Below are 18,353 nucleotides of genomic sequence, written 5' to 3' on the forward strand. Positions count from 1 at the left end.
GATTGACAACTAGGATATATATGTCAGAGATGGAGGGAACGAGAAGTGGGAGACCAAATTGGAGGTGGAAGGATGGAGTGAAAAAGATTTTGAGCGATTGGGACCTGAACATACAGGAGGGTGAAAGGCATGAAAGAAATAGAGTGAATTGGAACGATGTGGTATAGTGGGGTGGAAATGCTGTCATTGGATTGAACCAGGGCATGTGAAGCGTCTGGGGTAAACCATGGAAAGTTCTGAGGGGGCCTGGATGTGGAAAGGAAGTTGTGGTTTTGGTGCATTAGATATGACAGCCAGAAACTGAGTGTGAATGAACGTGGCCTTTGTTGTCTTTTCCTCACGCTACTTTGCATGCGCATGGGGGGAGGGGTGTGCTGTTTCATGTGTGGCGAGGGTGGCGATGGGAATGGATGAAGGCATCAAGTATGAATATGTACTTGTGTATATATGTATATGTGTGTGTATGTATATGTATGTATACCTTGAAATGTATAGGTATGTATATGTGTGTGTGGGCATTTATGTATATGCATGTGTGTGTGGGTGGGTTGGGTCATGCTTTTTTCTGTTTCCTTGCGCTACCTTGCTAATGCGGGAGACAGCGACTAAGTATAAGAAGACAGTATGAATGATGTACATGTGTATATATGGATATGTCTGTGTGTGTATATATATGTATACATTGAGATGTTATCCCTGGGGATAGGGGAGAAATAATACTTCCCACGTATTCCCTGCGTGTCGTAGAAGGCGACTAAAAGGGGAGGGAGCGGGTGGCTGAAAATCCTCCCCTCTCTTGTTTTTTTTAATTTTCCAAAAGAAGGAACAGAGAAGGGGGTCAGGTGAGGATATTCCCTCTAAGGCCCAGTTCTCTGTTCTTAACGCTACCTCGCTAACGCGGGAAATGGCAAATAGTATGAAAAAAAACAAAAAAACGTTGAGATGTATAGGTATGTATATTTGCGTGTGTGGACGTGTATGTATATACATGTGTATGTGGGTGGGTTGGGCCATTCTTTCGTCTGTTTCCTTGCGCTACCTCGCTAACGCAGGGAGACAGCGACAAAGCAAAATGAGATGAATAAATAATTATTTATTATACATAATAGAGTTGATAGAGATGCTCTGTGGAAGGTATTAAGAATATATGGTGTGGGAGGCAAGTTGTTAGAAGCAGTGAAAAGTTTTTATCGAGGATGTAAGGCATGTGTACGTGTAGGAAGAGAGGAAAGTGATTGGTTCTCAGTGAATGTAGGTTTGCGGCAGGGGTGTGTGATGTCTCCATGGTTGTTTAATTTGTTTATGGATGGGGTTGTTAGGGAGGTGAATGCAATAGTTTTAGAAAGAGGGGCAAGTATGAAGTCTGTTGGGGATGAGAGAGCATGGGAAGTGAGTCAGTTGTTGTTCGCTGATGATACAGCGCTGGTGGCTGATTCATGTGAGAAACTGCAGAAGCTGGTGACTGAGTTTGGTAAAGTGTGTGAAAGAAGAAAGTTAAGAGTAAATGTGAATAAGAGCAAGGTTATTAGGTACAGTAGGGTTGAGGGTCAAGTCAATTGGGAGGTGAGTTTGAATGGAGAAAAACTGGAGGAAGTGAAGTGTTTTAGATATCTGGGAGTGGATCTGGCAGCGGATGGAACCATGGAAGCGGAAGTGGATTATAGGGTGGGGGAGGGGGCGAAAATTCTGGGAGCCTTGAAGAATGTGTGGAAGTCAAGAACATTATCTCGGAAAGCAAAAATGGGTATGTTTGAAGGAATAGTGGTTCCAACAATGTTGTATGGTTGCGAGGCGTGGGCTATGGATAGAGTTGTGCGCAGGAGGATGGATGTGCTGGAAATGAGATGTTTGAGGACAATATGTGGTGTGAGGTGGTTTGATCGAGTAAGTAACGTAAGGGTAAGAGAGATGTGTGGAAATAAAAAGAGCGTGGTTGAGAGAGCAGAAGAGGGTGTTTTGAAATGGTTTGGGCACATGGAGAGAATGAGTGAGGAAAGATTGACCAAGAGGATATATGTGTCGGAGGTGGATGGAACGAGGAGAAGAGGGAGACCAAATTGGAGGTGGAAAGATGGAGTGAAAAAGATTTTGTGTGATCGGGGCCTGAACATGCAGGAGGGTGAAAGGAGGGCAAGGAATAGAGTGAATTGGAGCGATGTGGTATACCGGGGTTGACGTGCTGTCAGTGGATTGAATCAGGGCATGTGAAGCGTCTGGGGTAAACCATGGAAAGCTGTGTAGGTATGTATATTTGCGTGTGTGGACGTATGTATATACATGTGTATGGGGGTGGGTTGGGCCATTTCTTTCGTCTGTTTCCTTGCGCTACCTCGCAAATGCGGGAGACAGCAAAAAAAAAAAAAAAACATAATTGCTGTTTCCCTAGTCAGTGAGGTAGTGCCAGGAAACAAAAAATGGACAATCCACTCATATATGCACATTTACCTACATATACTTATAAACATATACATACATTCACTTCTGCTTTCATGGTTCCATCCACTGCCAAATCCACTCCCAGATATCTAAAAATTTCACTTCCTCCAGTTTTTCTCCATTCAAACTTACCTCCCAGTTGACTTGTCCCTCAACCTTACTGTACCTAATAACCTTGCTCTTATTCACATTCACTCTCAGCCCTCCCCCCTCACACACTCTACCAAACCCAGTCACCAGCCTCTGCAGTCTCTCACCCAAATCAGCCACCAGCGCTGCACCATCAGCAAACAACAACTGACTCACCTCCCAAGCCATTTCATTCACAACAAACTGCATAGGGTCGGGGAGGGGGCGAAAGTTCTTGGAGTTTTGAAAAATATGTGGAATGCGAGAACATTATCTCGGAAAGCAAAAATGGGTATGTTTGAAGGAATAGTGGTTCCAACAATGTTATATGGTTGTAAGGTGTGGGCTATAAATAGAGTTTTGCGGAGGAGGGTGGATGTGATGGAAATGAGATGTTTGAGGACAATATGTGGTGTGAGGTTGTTTCATCGAGTAAGTAATAGTAGGGTAAGAGAGATGTGTGGTAATAAAAAGAGTGTGGTTGAGAGAGCAGAAGAGGGTGTTTTGAAATAGTTTGGTTACATGGAGAGAATGAGCAAGGAAAGATTGACCAAGAGGATATATGTGTCTGAGGTGGAGGGAACGAGGAGAAGTGGGAGACCAAATTGGAGGTGGAAAGAAGGAGTGAAAAAGATTTTGAGTGATCTGGGCTTGAACATACAGGAGGGTGAAAGGCGTGCAAGGAATAGAGTGAATTGGAACGATGTGGTGTACTTGGGCCGACGTGCTGTCAATGGATTGAATGAGGGCATGTGAAGCATCTGGGGTAAACTATGGAAAGTTCTGTGGGGGCTGGATGTGGAAAGGGAGCTGTGGTTTTGGTGCATTATTACATGACAGCTAAAGACTGAGTGTGATTGAAAGTGGCCTTTGTTGTCTTTTCCTAGCACTACCTCATGCACATTCGGGGGGAGGGGGCTGTTATTTCATGTGTGGTGGGGTGGCGATGGGAATGAATAAAGGCAGACAGTATGAATTATGTACATGTGTATATATATGTATATGTCTGTGTGTGTATATATATGTATGCGTTGAGATGTATAGGTATGTATATTTGCATGTGTGCACTTGTATGTATATACATGTGTATGTGGGTGGGTTGGGCCATTCTCTCATCTGTTTCCTCGTGCTACCTCGCTAATGCGGGAGACAGCGACAAAGCAAATATAAATACATACATATACATACACATATGCAGACATTACATGCACACACATGAAGTACATATTCATACTTGCTTGCCTTCATCCATTCCTGTCGCTACCCTGCTCCCAGGAAAACAGCATCACTATCCCCTGCTTCAGTGAGGTATCCCCTGAATTTTGATATTCTCTCATCCCAACTTTCATTCCCTCTTTTCAATCCCTGCTGCTTTCTCTTTTTTATCTCCCAATCATTTACACCTCTTCCCTGTAAGTACTGCCCAAATGCCTCTCCTTTCTCTTTCACTAGCAGCTTTTCTTCAACCCACCACTCACTACCCTTTCTGATCTGCCCACCTCCCACCTTTCGTATGTCACATGCACCTCGTGCACATGCCATTACTGCTTCCTTAAATACCTGCCATTCCCACCTACTCCCATCACTCCATTTGCTCTCACCTTTATCCATTTGACACCCAATATCTGACAGTATTTCTTCACACTAGTCTTCTTTTGAAGATCACCTTCTTTCACTGTTCTCTTCTCTCTGACATTGTTTCCTCTTCAATTTTTTCAAAAACCTCTGCAGATCTTTACTCTTGCCTCCACAAGATAGTGATCAGATATCCCACCAACATCCAAAAGTCTCTCTGTAACACACCAATCAATTAATATTTTATTGTACTTGATAGGTGTTTTCCGCATCAACGAGTTAGTGCCAGGAAACAGACGAAGAATGGCCCATCCACTCATATTTATTTTATTTATTACACTTTGTCGCTGTCTCCCATGTTAGCGAGATAGCGCAAGGAAACAGACGAAAGAATGGCCCAACCCACCCACATACACATGTATATACATACACATCCACATACGCACTTATACATATCTATACATCTCAACATATACACATATATACACAGACATTTTTTTTTATTATTATTATTTTGCTTTGTCGCTGTCTCCCGCGTTTGCGAGGTAGCGCAAGGAAACAGACGAAAGAAATGGCCCAACCCACCCCCATACACAATGTATGTACATACACGTCCACACACGCAAATATACATACCTATACATCTCAATGTACACATATATATATATATACACACACACAGACACATACATATATACCCATGCACACAATTCACACTGTCTGCCCTTATTCATTTCCATCGCCACCTTGCCACACATGGAATACCATCCCCTCCCCCCTCATGTGTGCGAGGTAGCACTAGGAAAAGACAACAAAGGCCCCATTCGTTCACACTCAGTCTCAAGCTGTCATGCAATAATGCCCAAAACCACAGCTCCCTTTCCACATCCAGGCCCCACAGAACTTTCCATGATTTACCCCAGACGCTTCACATGCCCTGATTCAATCCACTGACAGCACGTCAACCCCGGTATACCACATCAATCCAATTCACTCTGTTCCTTGCCCTCCTTTCACTCTCCTGCATGTTCAGGCCCCAATCACACAAAATCTTTTTCACTCCATCTTTCCACCTCCAATTTGGTCTCCCACTTCTCCTCGTTCCCTCCACCTCCGACACATATATCCTCTTGGTCAATCTTTCCTCACTCATTCTATCCATGTGCCCAAACCATTTCAAAACACCCTCTTCTGCTCTCTCAACCACTCTCTTTTTATTTCCACACATCTCTCTTACCCTTACATTACTTACTCGATCAAACCACCTCACACCACACATTGTCCTCAAACATCTCATTTCCAGCACATCCACCCTCCTGCACACAACTCTATCCATAGCCCACGCCTCGCAACCATACAACATTGTTGGAACCACTATTCCTTCAAACATACCCATTTTTACTTTCCGAGATAATGTTCTCGACTTCCACACATTCTTCAAGGCTCCCAAGATTTTCGCCCCCTCCCCCACCCTATGATTTACTTCTGCTTCCATGGTTCCATCTGCTGCCAGATCCACTCCCAGATATCTAAAACACTTTACTTCCTCCAGTTTTTCTCCATTCAAACTTACCTCCCAATTGACTTGACCCTCAACCCTACTGTACCTAATAACCTTGCTCTTATTCACATTTACTCTTAACTTTCTTCTTTCACACACTTCACCAAACTCAGTCACCAGCTTCTGCAGTTTCTCACATGAATCAGCCACCAGCGCTGTATCATCAGCGAACAACAACTGACTCACTTCCCAAGCTCCCTCATCCACAACAGACTTCATACTTGCCCCTTTCCAAAACTCTTGCATTCACCTCCCTAACAACCCCATCCATAAACAAATTAAACAACCATAGAGACATCACACACCCCTGCCGCATACCTACATTCACTGAGAACCAATCTTTTTCCTCTCTTCCTACACGTACACATGCCTTACATCCTCGATAAAAACTTTTCACTGCTTCTAACAACTTGCCACCCACACCATATATTCTTAATACCTTCCACAGAGCATCTCTATCAACTCTATCATATGCCTTCTCCAGATCCATAAATGCTACATACAAATCCATTTGCTTTTCTAAGTATTTCTCACATACATTCGTTAAATCAAACACCTGATCCACACATCCTCTACCACTTCTGAAACCACACTGCTCTTCCCCAATCTGATGCTCTGTACATGCCTTCACCCTCTCAATCAACACCCTCCCATATAATTTCCCAGGAATACTCAACAAACTTATACCTCTGTAATTTGAGCACACACTCTTATCCCCTTTGCCTTTGTACAATGGCACTATGCATGCATTCCTCCAATGCTCAGGCACCTCACCATGAGTCATACATACATTAAATAACCTTACCAACCAGTCAACAATACAGTCACCCCCTTTTTTAATAAATTCCACTGCAATACCATCCAGACCTGCTGCCTTGCTGGCTTTCATCTTCCGTAAAGCTTTTGCTACCTCTTCTCTGTTTAGCAAATCATTTTCCCCAACCCTCTCACTTTGCACACCACCTCGACCAAAACACCCTATATCTGCCACTCTATCATCAAACACATTCAACAAATCTTCAAAGTACTCACTCCATCTCCTTCTCACATCACCACTACTTGTTATCACCTCCCCATTAGCGCCCTTCACTGAAGTTCCCATTTGCTCCCTTGTCTTACGCACTTTATTTACCTCCTTCCAGAACATCTTTTTATTCTCCCTAAAATTTAAAGATACTCTCTCACCCCAACTCTCATTTGCCCTCTTTTTCACCTCTTGCACCTTTCTCTTGACCTCCTGTCTCTTTCTTTTATACATCTCCCATATACATGGGTATATATGTATGTGTCTGTGTGTGTAATATATATATGTACATTGAGATGTGTAGGCATGTATATTTGCGTGTGTGGACGTGTGTGTATATACATGTGTATGTGTATTTCCAACCCACCCCCATACACCATGTACACACACACACGTCCACACACGCAAATATTCATACCTATACATCTCAATGTACACATATATATACATACACAGACACATTCATATATACCCATGCACACAATTCACACTGTCTGCCCCCATTCACTCCCATCGCCACCTCACCACACATGGAATACCTTCCCCCTCCCCCTCATGTGTGCGAGGTAGCACTAGGAAAAGACAACAAAGGCCCCATTCGTTCACACTCAGTCTCTAGCTGCCACGTATTAATGCCTGAAACCACAGCTCCTTTTCCACATCCAGGCCCCACACAACTTTCCATGGTTTACCCCAGACGCTTCATATGCCCTGATTCAATCCACTGACAGCACATCAACCCCGGTATACCACATCGATCCAGTTCACTCTATTCCTTGCCCTCCTTTCACCCTCCTGCATGTTCAGGCCCCGATCACTCAAAATCTTTTTCACTCCATCTTTCCTCCTCCAATTTGGTCTCCCACCTCTCCTCGTTCCCTCCACCTCCGACACATATATCCTCTTGGTCAATCTTTCCTCACTCATTCTCTCCATGTGCCCAAACCATTTCAGAACACCCTCTTCTGCTCTCTCAACCACGCTCTTTTTATTTCTACACATCTCTCTTACCCTTACATTACTTACTCGATCAAACCACCTCACACCACACATTGTCCTCAAACATCTCATTTCCAGCACATCCATCCTCCTCTGCACAACTCTATCCATAGCCCACGCCTCGCAACCATACAACATTGTTGGAACCACTATTCCTTCAAACATACCCATTTTTGCTTTCCGAGATAATGTTCTCGACTTCCACACATTCTTCAAGGCTCCCAGGATTTTCGCCCCCTCCCCCACCCTATGATTCACTTCTGCTTCCATGGTTCCATCTGCTGCCAGATCCACTCCCAGATATCTAAAACACTTTACTTCCTCCAGTTTTTCTCCATTCAAACTTACCTCCCAATTGACTTGACCCTCAACCCTACTGTACCTAATAACCTTGCTCTTATTCACATTTACTCTTAACTTTCTTCTTTCACACACTTTACCAAACTCAGTCACCAGCTTCTGCAGTTTCTCACATGAATCAGCCACCAGCGCTGTATCATCAGCGAACAACAACTGACTCACTTCCCAAGCTCTCTCATCCACAACAGACTTCATACTTGCCCCTCTTTCCAAAACTCTTGCATTCACCTCCCTAACAACCCCATCCATAAACAAATTAAACAACCATGGAGACATCACACACCCCTGCCACAAACCTACATTTACTGAGAACCAATCACTTTCCTCTCTTCCTACACGTACACATGCCTTACATCCTCGATAAAAACTTTTCACTGCTTCTAACAACTTTCCTCCCACACCATATATTCTCAATACCTTCCACAGGGCATCTCTATCAACTCTATCATATGCCTTCTCCAGATCCATAAATGCTACATACAAATCCATTTGCTTTTCTAAGTATTTCTCACATGCATTCTTCAAAGCAAACACCTGATCCACACATCCTCTACCACTTCTGAAACCACACTGCTCTTCCCCAGTCTGATGCTCTGTACATGCCTTCACCCTCTCAATCAATTCCCTCCTATATAATTTGCCAGGAATACTCAACAAACTTATACCTCTGTAATTTGAGCACTCACCTTTGTTCCCTTTGCCTTTGTACAATGGCTCTGTGCAAGCATTCCGCCAATCCTCAGGCACCTCACCATGAATCATACATACATTAAATAACCTTTCCAACCAGTCAACAGTACAGTCACCCCCTTTTTTTAATAAATTCCACTGCAATACCATCCAAACCCACTGCCTTGCCGGCTTTCATCATCCGCAAAGCTTTTGCTGCAGACCTTTCCATGGTTTACTCCAGACGTTTCACATGTCCTGGTTCAGTCCATTGACAGCACGTTGGCCCTTGTATATGTAATATAATAATGCCCGTTGCCCATCTCTCCCATTTACGTAAGTATCTTTGTGTATATCTTTCTTTTTGAACCTGGTATTCCCAATCACCAATCTTTGTTTCAGAATGCAACTCTACAAGCTCTTCACCATTTCCATTCATAACACTGAATACCCCATGCAGACCATTTATGCTCTTAACTACCATGTTATTTATTTATTTATTTATTTTGCTTTGTCGCTGTCTCCCGCGTTTGCGAGGTAGCACAAGGAAACAGACGAAAGAAATGGCCCATTCCACCCCCATACACATGTATATACATACACGTCCACACACGCAAATATACATACCTATACATCTCAATGTACACATATATATACACACACAGACTCATACATATATACCCATGCACACAATTCACACTCTGCCTTTATTCATTCCCATTGCCACCTCGCCACACATGGAATATCATCCCCCTCCCCCCTCATGTGTGCGAGATATCGCTAGGAAAAAACAACAAAGGCCCCATTCGTTCACACTCAGTCTCTAGCTGTCATGCAATAATGCCCGAAACCACAGCTCCCTTTCCACATCCAGGCCCCACACAACTTTCCATGGTTTACCCCAAACGCTTCACATGCCCTGATTCAATCCACTGACAGCACGTCGACCCTGGCATACCACATCGATCCAATTCACTCTATTCCTTGCCCGCCTTTCACCCTCCTGCATGTTCTGGCCCCAATCACTCAAAATCTTGTTCACTCCATCTTTCCACCTCCAATTTGGTCTCCCACCTCTCCTCGTTCCCTCCACCTCCGACTCCATGTTACTTATTATTATTATTGTACTTAATCACTGTTTCCTACATCAGCAAGGAAGCACAAGGAAACAGACGAAGAATGGCCCAATCACTCATATAAACATATGTATGCATAAACGCCCATACATGCACATATACATACATGTACATATCAGCGTATACATACATATACATACACAGACATATTCATATATACATATGTACATCCTCTCATGAGGATGTACATGTGTATATATGGTGTTTATATGACAGCACGTCAACCCTGGTTTACCACATTGTTCCAGTTCACTCTATTCCTTCCACGCCTTTCACCATCCTTATCTTTGCATTTAAATCACCCATCATTAGTACTTGGTCTTGTGCACTGAAGCTCTTGACTCACTCGCTCATCTGCTCCCAAAACTTTTGCCTCATGATCTTTCTTCTCATAACCAAATGCATCCAGGTTCCTCTCCTCAAACATACTACATTTCTCTCCTATCTTCTCATTGTGGTTACGTCCACACACATTCAGACACCCCAGTCTGAGCCTTTGAGGAGGATGAGCACTTCCTACTTAGCTGTTTCTTCTATTTCCTTTTTTTCTTCTTTTTTAGAAATTGAAATACAAGAAGGGCAAGGTTTCCTTCCCTGTGCTTCCACCCCCTTGAGTCACCTTCTACGACGTATGAAGAATACAGAGGTGGAATTCTTCTCTACCTTAGGGATGAAGTTTTGATTGATTGGAGCCTGAACATGCAATAGGGTGACTGTTCCACCTCTCTCTTAATTCTCCAGCAATCACCTTTCTGCTGCCACAACTTTGTCATGATATTGCTGTTGTTTCTCAGTTGTACATGTATTATTTTAGCTTTTGCTTTCATGAGCTGTGTGTGTGTGTCCCAGCCACTAAGGCCTGGACATGCAGCATGTAACTGGCTTATGCTGATAGTTTTGCGTAAAGACCTGTCACACAAGGTAGATTGTCATGGTACCTCCTCTTCTGAACTGTTGAATTCTCTTCCTTCTGTGTTCTTTCCTTTCCCAGGTTTTTTCAGCCTTTTAAGTCAGTTCTACAAACACCTGAGGTGGTGAAATTGATTTTTTGATTGTTGATCTGATAATCTTCATTTATCATATCAGTCAGAATGGCTGTAATTGAGGCATGATTTTGCCCATTCTTTGTTAGCTTTACGAAATGAAAAAAAGGAAGATTAAGGCAAAGGAGTATATGGACAGAGGCATATTTTGAGTAGTGCAGTGGAGGTGCATGTAGGGGAGACTACATGGATGACCTTGCTTGACAGTGGAAAATGGCGTATTGGATGTAGATAGATGCATTATACTTCTTATTTTGATTTTTAAGTATTTTTCACATTGTGTGTGTTCTTTAATAGAAAATTGTATTTGTTGCAGGTGGTGATAGCAACGTTGTACACTGCACCAGACCCACTCCTGCAGGTGCTCGAGTCCACAACTTTACCCAACACAACCACAACTCTTACTTCATACTTTATCAAGCAGTGGATTCATGATACGGACTGTTTCCTTGGGTGAGTCCATAAGTTGAATGGCTTTGATGTGTTAATACTTACTTTAGAGTATTGGTTACTCATTCTCACAAATTGATTAATTAATGTGGAGTTAGGACATTAAGTGATGTACCTTTATAGTTTCGTACTACTACCAAATGATACTGGCATTGTTTTACATGTAGTTAGATTTTGCCAAAGTTGATGTGATAGGAGTGAAGTATCTGCACTTATTATAGCCAGAAAGGTAAACAGACGTTAAGAAAAAACTTTATTTGAATGCAGGTAGTCTTGTTGAGGCCAAGGTTTAGGTCATTGGTCCTTCAACTGGAGGATATATCCCCAAATATGGTGCAGATTTTTTTTTTTAAAGAAATGACTGATGTTTTATAAAGTATAAAGCACACACCCGCACACAGTTTACACCCTCATCACAGAGACAGAATGATTGGAGAAAGGTTGACATTGAGGATATATGTGTCAGAAGTGGAGGGAACAAGGAGAATTAGGAGACCCAATTGAATATGGAAGGGTGGAGTGAAAAAGATTTTGAGTGATCAGGTCTTTGAACATGCAGTGGGGTGAAACGTGTGCTTGGAATAGAGTGAATTGGAACAATGTGGTATACTGGCGTCAACATGCTGGTAGAGGCTAGGGAACTGTGGTTTGGGTGCATTACATTGCTCAAAATCTTTTTCACTCCTTCCTTCTACCTCCAGTTTGGTCTCCTGCTTCTTATTCCCTCCACCTTTGACACATATATGTATGTATATGTGTGTATGGGCATTTTATATATATTTATATGTATATGAGTGGATAGGCTGTTCTTCGTCTGTGTCCTGGCACTACCTTGCTGACGTGGGAAATGGCATTCAAGTATAATAAATGATTTGATATTTTATTATTTTATTATTATACGTGATCGCCATTTCCCACATCAATGAGGTAGTGCCAGAAAACAGATGAAGAATGGCCTACCCATTTATACACACATATATACATATACATACATACCCGCACATATTCATACATTTACATATCATCATGTACACATATACATACACATACACAGATATATACATATGTACCCATATACATATTCTTATTTGCTTGCATGTATTCATATACAGATGCTTCCCCACTTATGACTTATGCGATTTGTGACTGTCCATACATACAACTGGAAAAAATATTGATTAAAGAATATACATAAATCTAAATCTTACACTTGGTTTTACGTTTGCCTGAGCTGTACACTTGGTTGTAAGTTTGCCTGTGCTAACAGCTGCGTGCGTACAATACTGAATGTCAGACGATCCTGGCATTTTGTACATCACGGCATCTCTCTGTTACCATTAGTAAGCATGCATTATTCAAGTGAATCTAATGAATATTTGTGCTGGATTAAACCTTTTTTGTATAAAACCCAAAAGATGATGATGAACAAGAGGAAAAACCCATCATGTTGATAGATCTGGCAAGAACGCGAGGAAGATTGTTGATTTGGAATTGAAAATAAAGGTAGTCACCCAGTAAATAGGAGAACAGTTGATTTGATTGCCTGTGATCTACCGTTGTCCCATTCAATGGTCTCCACAATTTTAAAGGACAAAGAAAAAATACGTGAAGCAGTGAAAGGTTTGACAAGAATGAAGACTACAGTAATAACAAAGCAATGACAGAGGCCCATCCACAAAATGGAAAAGTTGTTGATGCTATGGATGGAAGGTCAAATTCTTAAACATATACCAATAAGCTAGCTTACAATTCAGGCGAAGGGTAGAAGTCTTTTTGAGACTTTGAAGGAGGGAATGGGCGAGGATTATATCGAGAACTTCACAGCAAGTCGTGGTTGGTTTCTTTATATCAAAAGAAGATATAGGAGCCTCAGCAAACACTGTGCTAGAGTTGCCCTCTGCCAGAGGCCTGTTAAGGCCAAGAAGTGGCACTGGAGGTCACTTCATGGTGACTAATGCTGTGGCCACCCCTTTGAGGGAGTTACACTTGTAACAGGCGTCAGATATAAGATACATAGAAGATTTAGCTTGCGCAATGTTCAAGTCACAGGTGAAGCAGCAAGTGCAGATGAAAGAGCTCCCGAAAAGATAATTGAAAGTTTGGATGAATCACTCCATTAACTGAAGTGTTAGATCATATGATAAAGCTGGTTAATATAAAGTGAGATAATCATGATAGAAATTGAGTAGGAAAAAAGAATGCTGTGCAGGTATACAGGAATTCTGCATGCCATGCTGATATATGTCTATTTTGAGATCCGACTGGTAGGTCAGAATGGAACTCAGACGCATTTTGGGGAGCATCTGCTTTTTGCTGATGATACCGCTCTGGTGGCTGATTCGAGGGAGAGATTGCAGGAGTTGGTAACAGAGTTTGGAAAAGTGTAGGAAAGGAGAAAGTTGAGAGTGACTGTGAATAAGAGCAAGGTTATTAGGTTCAGTAGGGTTGAGGGACAAGTAAAGTGGGATGTAAGTTTGAGTGGACAAAAATTGGAGGAAGTGAAGTGTTTGAGATATCTGGGAGTGGATTTGGCACCAAATGGAGCCATGAAAGCAGAAGTGAGCCATAGGGTGGGGGAGGGGGCGAAGGTTTTGGGAGCAGTGAAGAATGTTTGGAAGGAGAGAACATTATCTCTAAGAGCAAAAGTGGGTATGTTTGAAGGAATAGTAGTTCCAACAATATTATATGATTATGAGGCTTGGGCCATGGATGGGGTTTTATGGAGGAGGGTGGATGTGTTGGAAATAAAATGTTCGAGGACAATATGTGGTGTGAGGTTGTTTGATTGAGAGTGTGTTGAAATGGTTTGGACATATGGAGAAAATGAGTGAGGAAAGGTTGACAAAGAGGATATATGTGTCTGAGGTGGAGGGAACAAGAAGTGGGAGACCAAACTGGAAGTGGAAAGATGGAGTGAAAAAGATTTTGAGCAACTGGGACCTGAACGTACAGGAGGGCGAGAGTCATGCAAGGAATAGAGTGAAATAGAACAGTGTGGCAAACAGGGGTCAACGTGCTGTCAGTAGAATGAACCAGGGCATATGATGTCTGGGGTTAACCATGGAAAGATCTGTGGGGCCTGGATGTGGATAGGGAGCTATGGTTTTGGTGCATTACACATGACAGCTAGATACTGAGTGTGAATGAATTTGGCTTTTTTTGTCTGTTTTCTTGGCACTGCCATGCTGAAGCCGGGGGGTAGCGATGCTGTTTCCTGTGGGACATGGTGGTGACAGGAATGGATGAAGGCAAGCAAGTATGAATATTTACATTTGTATGTATGTATATGTATTTCTTTCAAACTATTCGCCATTTCCCGCGTTAGCGAGGTAGCGTTAGGAACAGAGGACTGGGCCTTTTTTGGAATATCCTCACCTGGCCCCCTTCTCTGTTCCTTCTTTTGGAAAATTAAAAAAAAAACGAGAGGGGAGGATTTCCAGCCCCCCGCTCCCTCCCCTTTTAGTCGCCTTCTACGACACGCAGGGAATACGTGGGAAGTATTCTTAATCCCCTATCCCCAGGGATATGTATATGTATATGTATATGTATGTATATTTGTATTATTTATTTATTTTGCTTTGTCACTGTCTCCTGCGTTAGCGAGGTAGCGCAAGGATACAGACGAAAGAATGGCCCAACCCACCCACATACACATGTATATACATACACGTCCACACACGCAAATATATATACCTATACATCTCAAGATACACATATATATACACACACAGACATATACATATATACACATGTACATAATTCATACTGTCTGCCTTTATTTATTCCCATCGCCACCCCGCCACGCATGTAATAACAACCCCCTCCCCCCTCGTGTGTGCGAGGTAGCGCTAGGAAAAGACAACAAAGGCCCCATTCGTTCACACTCAGTCTCTAGCTGTCATGTAATAATGCACCGAAACCACAGCTCCATTTCCACATCCAGGCCCCACACAACTTTCCATGGTTTACCCCAGACGCTTCACATGCCCTGGTTCAATCCATTGACAGCACGTCGACCCCGGTATGCCACATCATTCCAATTCACTCTATTCCTTGCACGCCTTTCACCCTCCTGCATGTTCAGGCCCCGATCACTCAAAATCTTTTTCACTTCATTTTTCCACCTCCAATTTGGTCTCCCACTTCTCCTCGTTCCCTCCACCTCCGATACATATATCCTCTTGGTCAGTCTTTCCTCACTCATTCTCTCAATGTGCCCAAACCATTTCAAAACACCCTCTTCTGCTCTCTCAACCACGCTCTTTTTATTTCCACACATCTCTCTTACCCTGACATTACTTACTCGATCAAACCACCTCACACCACACATTGTCCTCAAACATCTCATTTCCAGCACATCCACCCTCCTGCGCACAACTCTATCCATAGCCCACGCCTCGCAACCATACAACATTGTTGGAACCACTATTCCTTCAAACATACCCATTTTTGCTTTCTGATATAACGTTCTCGACTTCCACACATTCTTCAAGGCTCCCAGGATTTTCGCCCCCTCCCCCACCCTATGATTCACTTCCACTTCCATGGTTCCATCCGCTGCCAGATCCACTCCCAGATATCTAAAACACTTTACTTCCTCCAGTTTTTCTCCATTCAAACTTACCTCCCAATTGACTTGACCCTCAACCCTACTGTACCTAATAACCTTGCTCTTATTCACATTTACTCTTAACTTTCTTCTTTCACATACTTTACCAAACTCAGTCACCAGCTTCTGCAGTTTCTCACACTAATCAGCCACCAGCGCTGTATCATCAGCGAACAACAACTGACTCGCTTCCCAAGCTCTCTCATCCACAACAGACTTCATACTTGCCCCTCTTTCCAAAACTCTTGCATTCACCTCCCTAACAACCCCATCCATAAACAAATTAAACAACCACGGAGACATCACACACCCCTGCCGCAAACCTACATTCACTGAGAGCCAATCACTTTCCTCTCTTCCTACACGAACACATGCCTTACGTCCTCGATAAAAACTTTTCACTGCTTCTAACAACTTGCCTCCCACACCATATATTATTATTATTATTATTATTATTATTATTATTATTATTATTATTATTATCATTATTATTATTGTTGTTAGGGAGGTGAATGCAAGAGTTTATGAGAGAGGGGCAAGTGTGTGGATGAGAGGGCTTGGGAATTGAGTCAGTTGATGTTCGCTAATGATACAGCGCTGGTGGCTGATTTGATTGAGAAAATGCAGAAGTTGATGACTGAGTTTGGTAAAGTGTGTGAAAGAAGAAAGCTGAGAGTAAGTGTGAATAAGAGCAAGGTTATTAGGTTCAGTAGGGTTAAGGGACAAGTTAATAGGGAGGTAAGTTTAAATGGAGAAAAACTGGAGGAAGTGAAGTGTTTTAGATATCTGGGAGTGGATTTAGCAGCGGATGGAACCATGGAAATGGAAGTGAGTCACAGGGTGGGGGAGTGGGTGAAGGTTCTGGGAGTGTTAAAGTATGTGTGGAAGGTGAGAACGTTGTCTTGGAGAGCAAAAATGGGTATGATTGAAGGAATAGTGGTTCCAGCAATGTTATATGTTTGCGAGGCATGTGCTATAGATAGGGTTGTGCAGAGGCGGGTGGATATGTTGGAAATGAGATGTTTGAGGGCAGTATGTGGTGTGAGGTGGTTTGATCAATTAAGTAATGAAATTGATCGAGTAAGTAATGAAAGGGTAAGAGAGATGTGTGGTGATAAAAAGGGTGTGGTTGAGAGAGCAGAAGAGGGTGTATTGAAATGGTTTGGTCACATGGAGAGAATGAGTGAGGAAAGATTGATTGACAAAGAGGATATTTGTGTCAGAGGTGGAGGGAACGAGAAGAAGTGGGAGACCAAGTTGGAGGTGGAAGGATGGAGTGAAAAAGATTTTGAGCGATTTGGGCCTGAACATACAGGATGGTGAAATACATGCAAGGAATAGAGTGAATTGGAACAATGTGGTACACCGGGGTCGATGTGCTGTCAGTGGATTGAACTAGGGCATGTGAAGCATCTGTTGTAAACCTTGGAAAGTTTTGTAGGGCTGAATGTGGAACGGGAGCTGTGGTTTTAGTGCATTACACATGACAGGAAGAGACTGGGTGTGAACGAATGTGGCCTTTGTTGTCTTTTCCTCATGCTACCTCACTCGCACACAGGGGGATGGGGGTGCCATTTCATGTGTGGTGGGGTGGCAACGGGAATGGATGAAGGCGGCAAGTATGAATATGTGCATGTGTATATGCGTATGTCTGTGTATGTGTATATATGTATATGTTGAAATGTATAGGTATGTATGTGTGTGTGTTTGGGCGTTTATGTATATACATGTGTATGTAGGTGGATTAGGCCATTCTTTCTTCTGTTTCCTTGCGCTGTCTCACTAATGCGGGAGACAGCGACAAAGTATAATAGATTAAATGAATAGATAATAATTATTATTATGGAGTGAAAAAGATTTTGTGTGATCGGGGCCTGAACATGCAGGAGGGTGAAAGGAGGGCAAGGAATAGAGTGAATTGGAGCGATGTGGTATACCGGGGTTGACGTGCTGTCAGTGGATTGAATCAGGGCATGTGAAGCGTCTGGGGTTAACCATGGAAAGCTGTGTAGGTATGTATATTTGCGTGTGTGGATGTATGTATATACATGTGTATGGGGGTGGGTTGGGCCATTTCTTTCATCTGTTTCCTTGCGCTACCTCGCAAACGCGGGAGACAGCGACAAAGCAAAAAAAAAAAAAAAAAAAAAAAAAAAAATTATTATTATTATTCGTGCTACCTCGCAAACACGGGAGACAGCGACAAAGCAAAATAAAAAGAATAATATAATTATTATTATTATTATTATTATAATACTTGGTCGCTATTTCTCATGTCAGCAAGGTAGCGCCAAGAAATGATGAAGAATGGCCCATCCACTCATATACTCATATATGTACATAAATGCCCATACACACACAT

At 42.6% G+C, this 18,353-nt stretch overlaps 1 protein-coding gene across 2 annotated transcripts in view; it reads left to right on the top strand.

Annotated features, from left to right (window-relative positions):
• msk (importin-7 msk) overlaps window positions 1–18,353 on the top strand; it is a 106,767-nt gene that overhangs the window by 63,954 nt on the left and 24,460 nt on the right. For both annotated transcript variants that reach the window (XM_071667732.1, XM_071667733.1), the window contains exon 16: window positions 11,249–11,385. In XM_071667732.1, the coding sequence (XP_071523833.1) occupies window positions 11,249–11,385 (137 nt within the window). The remainder of the gene's footprint in view (window positions 1–11,248; window positions 11,386–18,353) is intronic.

Source organism: Panulirus ornatus, chromosome 12 (genome assembly GCF_036320965.1).
Source record: "Panulirus ornatus isolate Po-2019 chromosome 12, ASM3632096v1, whole genome shotgun sequence".
Classification (NCBI taxonomy): domain Eukaryota; kingdom Metazoa; phylum Arthropoda; class Malacostraca; order Decapoda; family Palinuridae; genus Panulirus; species Panulirus ornatus.